The 8,156-nt window shown below is 49.2% G+C and overlaps 1 protein-coding gene across 1 annotated transcript in view; it reads left to right on the top strand.

Moving 5' to 3' along the window:
* Nucleotides 1-7,466, top strand: part of CLRN3 (clarin 3) — a 12,004-nt gene extending 4,538 nt beyond the window's left edge. Inside the window, exons 2-3 of the mRNA XM_006746556.2 lie at nt 1,730-1,909; nt 5,584-7,466. Of these exons, the coding sequence (XP_006746619.1) occupies nt 1,730-1,909; nt 5,584-5,864 (461 nt within the window). The 3' untranslated portion in view covers nt 5,865-7,466. The remainder of the gene's footprint in view (nt 1-1,729; nt 1,910-5,583) is intronic.
* Nucleotides 7,467-8,156: the final 690 nt, after the last annotated feature.

Below are 8,156 nucleotides of genomic sequence, written 5' to 3' on the forward strand. Positions count from 1 at the left end.
AGTAGATTCTGAGTTGCTCCAGAGGAAGCAGAAGGACTCCGGGCAAAAGTCATAGAGACGCATGTTTGGGCCCAACACAATGAAGAGCTTTTGTTTATTTATTTGTGCGTTGTCGTTTTTTTTAAGTCTAAATTTTAGTTAGTTAACATACAGAGCAATGTCGGTTTCTGGAGTAGAACTCAGTGATTCATCACTTCCCTATGACACCAGTGAAGAGCTTTTAAATAATGAAGGCGACACGGCATGAAAAGGACCACCTTGCAAAGAGTGAGCCCCTTGCTGCCAGGACACACGTCAGGAGCAGGCTTGGCTGCTCCTTCCCTGGCACGCACCACGTCCTGGGGCCCCTCCAGTTCTCAGGGATCTCGTTTTTTGGAGCACTCTGGTTCAGAGAGCGAGATAAGGAGCCCCCAAGTCCTCAAACGATATCTTTCCTGGCTTTTCTGGTTTCTGTTCTTGAAAGCTGCTATGTGACAAGGCTGGGAGTGGCTCCCCGCTCTCTCCCAGGGGCCTGGGAAACAGGAATGGAAAGAAGAAGATTTTTACTTTCTCTTACCAGACCTCCCCAACCCATCATGGTTCTTACATCTCACAATTCCCAGTGACTTTGTTGGCATCTTACAATGAACTCTGAAATCTTTTTCCCAGATTACTTTTTCTGTATATCATTGTGGCTTTCACAGAACATCCTGGTAAACACTTTATTTAATGTGGTGGCAATCACCTAAGGCCCTAAAACACACCCGCAGCCTTTGGGGATGTTTTATAAATGCGTGGCTGGAGTTACAGGTAAGTGTGGGGACAGCATGCCTCTGGGGTCTGGTCATTTTGTGTTGTAAACAAAGGAGCAAGCGGGGAAACAGATTCATAGGGACAGTGGCTGGTTGTGGTTAGAAACAGGAGGATGGCAAAAGCAGGAACTCATGGCTAATGGCCCAGGGCATCTGTGTTTCATTTGGCACGAATGCATATCCATGTCTGGAGCTCCTTTGCACTTAAGAAAAATGCACATTTTATAAAATGTTGTGTGAGCTCAGAGGAATTGAGCTTGGGAAGAATTCTGATGGCTTACCCAGGGGTCACCTTTTGCATTTAAGCCACATGGGCACTGGGTCCTCTCTAGCTCCAGGGAAGTGACGTCGAGAAGTGTGGTCGACACCTCGGTTGTACCCACACCAGTCTTCTGCCTGTCCCCAAGGCCATCTTTGCCTCCCAGCTACCTGGTCACCTCCATCAGCCCCTCCCCTCCTGGCCTTCTGTGTAATGGGCTCACCTCTGAAATCTCTGGGTGTGCCAGATCTTCTCGGTCACAGGTTTTCAGTAAGTGTCCCCAAGCGGAAGCATAGTAGTGCTCCGAGCAAGAGAACACCGTCCATGAGGAGGTGATGCCTGCTGTCAGGCATCTGAGGCCGGAATGCCCTGAGGAGGGGTATCCAGCCCTGCCGCAGCTTATCAAGGAGGGCACCCTCTTTTCTCGGGGAAATTAAAATTGGGCTGGATAGCCAGTTATCCAAAGTCCTGTGGTTGCACACATGCAAGCAGGGAATGAGGATCCCGAGGAGCCACCCCTTCCTCCTGGTGCACACCTGAGAGGTGCCCCCTGCAATTCCTACCCCCAGTGCCCGAGAGGAGAGAGTGCGGGGGACTGCCAGGGTGTGGGTGGTGTAGCCCTCGGGTCTACGGCTGGTGTTTGCTTTTTGTGTGACGTGCTTACCACACACTGCTTTAGTTTTAGAGAAATTGAACAATTCTTCCCAAAGAACGCTGCATTTGGTGGTTATCCTGTTCCTGGTCCTCAGCCTGTGCACTTCGCTGCTCAGCTCTGGGCTTACCTTCTACAACAGCATCAGCAGCCCCTATCAGACGTTCTTGGGGCCAGTGGGCGTGTACACCGGGAGTGGACTTGGTGGTGAGTATCCCCGGGGACACCGGGCACTCTGCTGACAAGCACGACCTCTGTGTCTCTGTCTCTCTGGTGCTCCGTCCCACGCAAGAACACACGCGATCCCAGGGGACCCGTGGAAATTAGGCAGACCTAGTATGTGCCCAGTTGTGTGCTGGGGCCCGGGGTTTATATCTGTAAACCTACAGAATTTATGAAGCATCTTGGAAATAAAATTGTTTTAAATGCCCTGGTAGAGAGACAAGGAGTGACATGTGGACAGGGTGTTAGCTGTTGAAATATGTAACATAAGCCAGTCTTTGCTATTGAGTATCAAACGTAAGGAGTTAAACACAATGCTCCTAAATGGACAAAACAGACTGTTGACAACAAAACTCCTGCTATGTGCTTAACTCCGAATTAGGTTCCATATAACGTACGGAAGTACACACACACACACACACACACACGTGTGTGCACATGCATGCACACATTTGTGTACATACACAAACACACACATACACACATGTACACACACACGCACACACTTATTTACTCTCCTCACCTCCAAATAACAGTCAGTGTGGGCTAAAATCCAAACATGACACATCTGTATGACTGTCCCACAGAGGACCACAAAGAAGGTCATTTAGAGACTCTGGGGTCAACACCCTTCTTGTGGGTGACCTGTGAGCTCCCGGTGATTCTGTAGGGTGTGGCTAGGTCACTTTGTTTGTGTATTGTCAACGTTGGGGTCGGGGTGCAGCTCAGATGGGAAGCAGATCCCAGCTTTGGTCACAGTATGTGTGGCTCTCACTGGGGCTTCTCGAGGCTCGGCAGCCACTGCGAATGCCCAGGACGGCTGCCAGCCGGCCCATGCCGTCAGAACTCTGATTCCCTTCGGTGCTTGTCTCTTGATTTTCCCAACGCTCTCTCTGGTGTTAAGCAGCGAGCTGGTCCCCTTAGAGGCAGGATGGCTGCCAGCAACCTCAGGAGAAAGGACCTCTTTTCCCCCAAATCTGACTCTCCCTAAAATTTTCCTTCCCCACCCCTGGAGCAATCTCCATGGCCACCAGTGGAGTTGAACTCACCGGCTGCCCCACCCAATGTCTGGGATACCTGATCCCTTGGGGCTGGGGCTGGGGGCAGCTCCAAGAGGAAAATCAGGTGCCAGTTCCAAAGGAGGTTTGGATGTGGGGCCGCAGGGACAAGACGGGGACCACATCGCCATGCTACGGCCCATGGGGCTCAAAGCCCATTGCTTCATCAAGCCTGTTTCTGCAAGGTTGGTGTTTCCAGCTCTTTGTCTCCACAGTTGAGGATAAGCTGACTTTGCACCTGGCAGAGGCCATTGCGTGTTTGTGGAGGAAAACATGAAAAACACAGGGCCTGTGGCCTTCCCCTCAATCCCCGCCTACTTCTAACAACAAAGAATCCTCTGACAGGGAGAGAGCTCCTGCGGCATTCCTTTCCGGCTTGGGGCAAGTTCTAACACACAGAAGGGGCTGTCAGGTGGGCAGAGAAACAACCCGAGACATGGATGTGTAAGGAGGAGGTCTGCATTCTGGCAGGGGTCACAGGGAGATCTTTGTGGCTTTGGGCTTCACGTCCGGCCTCCTCTGAATGCCCCTCCTGGCCTCTTGATCCCAGTGCTCTGGGAAGCCAGACTTTGGCCCTGAGTTTGCCTCTGGGGACTCCCAATCTTCACATGAGCTTTGAATGTGCAGAACGTAGTGGAAACTCTAGGTGAGGCTCGGCCTGCAGAAGGCTTTTATGCACAAACATGCCATTGACATATCCTTGCTTTGGGTCATCTTGGCAGGAGACTTGGTCCCCTTGGTCTCTTGAGCCAGAGGGAAGTGCCGCGAATCCCCATTGAGGCTGGATTTGAACAAACTCCCCTTGGCTGCAAGGAAGAGGACCTGGGCTTCCTAGCGTGGTTTGTGGCTTGGAAGGAACAGGAGCAGATTCTGCTTGGAGGAAAACACAGCAGCATCGCAACCTCCCAGGCTCCTGTGCCCTCTGACCCCAGCCTGCCCTTCGCCCCCACAGCGGCCTGGCATGGCCCGACCCTGACCACAGGGGATATAACTGTGGACTGAGAGAATGTCGGGGCCTGACAGAACTTTGCAGATTGTTTGATCCTTAGCCCTGAAGCCCAGAGAGCAGAAAGTGATGGGGCAAGTCACATGGCCTGGTGGGGACAGGCCAGGTCTGGAGCTCCCCCTGCTACCACAGGGCCCCCTTCACCCCACTGCAAATCCCCTGCCTCAGAGAGCCGGGGACGCAGACAGGGAGCGGCAGCTCCTTCCTGCCGGGGCTCAGGTCTGCACATGTCAGCAGCGGCCCCTTCCCGATTCAAATCAAAGCCAAGCCCGTCCCACTGCAGAGAAAAGTGTGTGACCCTGTGTTCACCCTGCCTCTTTGTGACTAAGCTTTTATAAGAAATTTCACAAGGGCATAATGAAGGATAATTAGGGAGTGTGAGACGTGTAGAGCTTCAGAGGAGGGGGCTCTTGTATGTCCAAATTACTGAGAAGTAAAACCATCACGCTGAGCATGAAAGTCCATCATCAAGGACAGTCCAAGCGTTCTCCTCACACAAAAGCCCTCAAGTCAGGGCCTTTGGAGGACTGGGAAAAGTTTCTGGGTGTGGGCTATGGCCAGGACACGTTGACCCCAGAACGTCTGTCTAGTTGTGGATAAATATTCTCAGAGATGGGCAACCATTCCCTCCGTCAGTCTTGGAACATTCCATCAGCTCAGAGAGCATCCCACACCCTCTGGCCTCTGCCACCTCCCCACTCCCAGCCCAGCCCCATTCCAACCAACCACGAATCTACTCTTGGCCTTGGTCAGGCTGATTCCCTTTGGAAAGTGAAGAATGAGGTCCAGAGAAGCACACAAATCACCCAGGGCTGCGTGGCTGGAGCCTTGGAACCTGGCTCTCTCCGACTCCAGAACTCTGTTCTTCAACTGGGCCAAGGTGGCTGTCCAAAGTCACTACCAAGACACACTCTCCAGGGGAGGACATTTGTGAAGAATAAAAAAGGGAAGAGAAGACCATTAACAAGTTCTCTTCTCACATGAGTTTAGCCAGGAGACCCTTCCTGGTTAAACACCATACTCCACTGCAAGCAGAATGAAAGCCCAGCCTCTGAGCCAGTGTCTGAGGCTCTCCGGGGTGGTCTCTTCCTCTGTAGTCGGTGCTCAGGATCCTCAGAGCAGCTCCCCATGGGCCGGGTCCTGTCTCGAGGTCCCGGGGGCTCCGGGCTCCCTGGCCCCCGTGTGTCTTCGTGTAGACTGCCTCTTCTGTTTGCAATGCTCTGTCCTTCGCGTCCTTGTCATCCATCCAGTCCTCTCTAGAAAGCTTGACTCTCCTGCCTGCTCATTCTCTGGTTCATTCCACATATCTCTGCCTGCACCGGCCAAGGGAGGGGTCCTCAACAGGCCCTTCGGAAAGGACTTGAACCGAATTTTCGCCCTTGGCCGGACGCTGCCCTCAGTCTTTAGCGGTTCGTGCCTAGAATCTAGCTCAGGTCTTACACTTCTTTTACATTCCAGTACCTAGAAGACTGTAAGCCCCCCCTCCCCGTGTACATGTTCCATACATACCCACAGAGCACAGGTTCCATTAAGAAAGAAAGTGACATTTAAAAAGGCATCACCGTATCATTTATGAGACTGAATCTTCTTTCCAGCCTTCTTCATTTTCGTGGCCATGATACTGTTTGTGGGGAACACACAACCCAACCATCTCTCGGAAGCCCTGGCCCAGACGCTGTACCAGCAATATCCAGCAGCTGCCTACGGAAGAACGACCCACAGCTACGGTTACTCGTTTTGGCTAGCGCTGCTTGTCATTCTTCTAAGTATTGTCTCTGTGGTCATCATTGTTTTCTACCAGAAGGCCAGATACCAGCGAAAGCAGGAGCAGAGAAAGCCCATGGAATACGCTCCAAGAGATGGAATTTTATTCTGAATTTGATGTTATATTATTTTGTTATTAGGTCTATTCTATTGTACATCAGCTCCCAAGCAGTGACTGGCTCACTTGTCTGGGCAATCAGCAAGGTTAAGTGCGGCTCTGGCTGACTGTCATTTTGTGATAGTTTTGTATCTCATGACACTCCATGAATGATGTCACATTGCAAAGGGTTCTTCCCACTAAGGTGGGGACGACGAAGGGGAAATCTCTCCAGTCCACGCAGTGTTCAAAGTGGTAGAATGATTACGAGACTATGGACCCTCCCGACCCCGGTTTCACTCTCTAAGACAATAAAGGTTTGTGGTATGCACTTTTCCTTTAAGTAGCTCAAAGCACGTTAGCACCTGGGATCTCCTTCTCCTTAGGAGGGACCAGGTATTTTTATTCCACTGTATGACTGAAGACTTCCAGGTACAGAGAGATTCAGAACTCGTCTTTCCAGGACCAGGTATTGGAGGCAAAAGGTGGGCAAAAGTTTGGAATAAATGCCCTGGTCCTGTGGACCCCTGGTTGCTGACATAATTCAAACCCAGTAGTGGGTAGAAGTGCTGATATATGACCTTCAGACCCATTTTTGAGGTTCCAAGGGGCAGTTTTTGTATGGAAGAGACTAGGAAGTGAGAAGATTTAAGAAAGATAAAAATTATAGTCCTATAGCCTCCACACTAGGGAGGCCAAATGTATTTTTGGTTTAAAAGGATTGTGGTGAATTAGTCAAAAGGGAAATGTAACTTTGCAAGAAGTTCTAGGAACCAACCCTTTGCTGTTGACAAAGTATAGTTGGTCGGATGTGAGTGGATCAGCCATCAGCGGATTCCGGCCCAGCCAGAGGGTAGGAAATGGCCTAGAGCACTGGGCTTGCAGGCATTTCCAGAGTGAAGTCTGGGCAGATGGAGAACACAGATGTTGGGTTGCCCTCTAAGACCGGGTGGGTAAAATTGGTTCACAGACTCAAAAGAACACAATGGGCCACCAGGAGATTTTTGAAAAGATTCAGAATGGATTAGACCCACTTTGCCAGTAGGATATTCTTCCAGAAAATCCCTTTGAAGATCTTTTGGGCTTGAATATCCCACAAGTCAGCCAGGTTTCACATTGACAGGATTCTTAAATAATGACCCGACATGTCTTGATTGAACCAAAGTCAAATGGAGCAGAAATTTAGTGTAATTTACACTCTTAGTGTAATTTACAAAGCAGTAACTCTTTGGACAGAAAGATCTGCTTTATGAAGCTATTAGGGATTCACGACCTTCTTATCTACTATTTTTTAACAATCTGTCTTAGAGTTAATATTTTTCATTCAAGAAACGCCCATTGAATACCTATGATGCGATTTGCAGTGTGCTAACGCGGGTTCCTTCCATGGCAGAGCTTACTGTGGAGAAGTCAAGACAGGCATTCCAAGAGCAGCTGTTAAATTTCACATAAAACAGGGACTTAGTCACCAGACTGTGCTCATCCTCTGAAGGTCAGTCCTCTATAACCACCCACCCCAAAGTCAAGGTTACTCTAACAAATTAACTTACTGTGAAACTTTGAAGATATTAAAATTATGATTCTCATGAAAAAAGTTCTAAATTCTTAGACGCTAAAAACATTGTTGTTCTTCGAAGTTTGCATTTTATATCAGATTTTGATAATGTGGACAAGTAATGGAAAAAGAAACGGGTATGGGTGACAAATCCATGCAAATGATCGCCGAGTAGGCAGGTGCTCACACCCCGTGTTAGTGCAAAGGACACTACAGGATATAAAGACTGCGCGTACTCACCTCAGAGTTTGAGCAGCACCTGGTTTCTTTAGGGGACAAACTATCTCTATCCTTATATCACAGATGACCTTTAAGGAACCATTCAGAACAGGAATCTGATATGGGGAAGTACGTTCAACAGTTCTGGAGATGAACAGCTTGACTGACTCTTACCGTGTCTGAAGGTAGACGCTAATGACACTGTGTATGTGTGTATTCCCTAGAAATCCTGTTAAGGAAGAACAAAGTTTGCAGACCACTCACAGACATAGATGTGATTTGCTGTTCTAAAATTACTTCATAAACACGCATTACATTTGTTGTAGTGGAACCACACGAAACACCATTTTCGAAGTCTGAGCTATTCTGTGGAATTAGAAGTTTGAGCGGTCATAATACGACCCCTTAATTAACCCATGTGGTCTTATTTACGATGAGCTGGGTGACAAAGTTCATCCACATCTGCAAAATAAACAAATCATATAGAATATCGTACTCTTCAATTTTACAAGAACACAGGGTCTATGATGATA

Source organism: Leptonychotes weddellii, chromosome 6 (assembly GCF_054177405.1).
Source record: "Leptonychotes weddellii isolate Sample4059 chromosome 6, ASM5417740v2, whole genome shotgun sequence".
In the NCBI taxonomy this organism is placed as follows: Eukaryota; Metazoa; Chordata; class Mammalia; order Carnivora; family Phocidae; genus Leptonychotes; species Leptonychotes weddellii.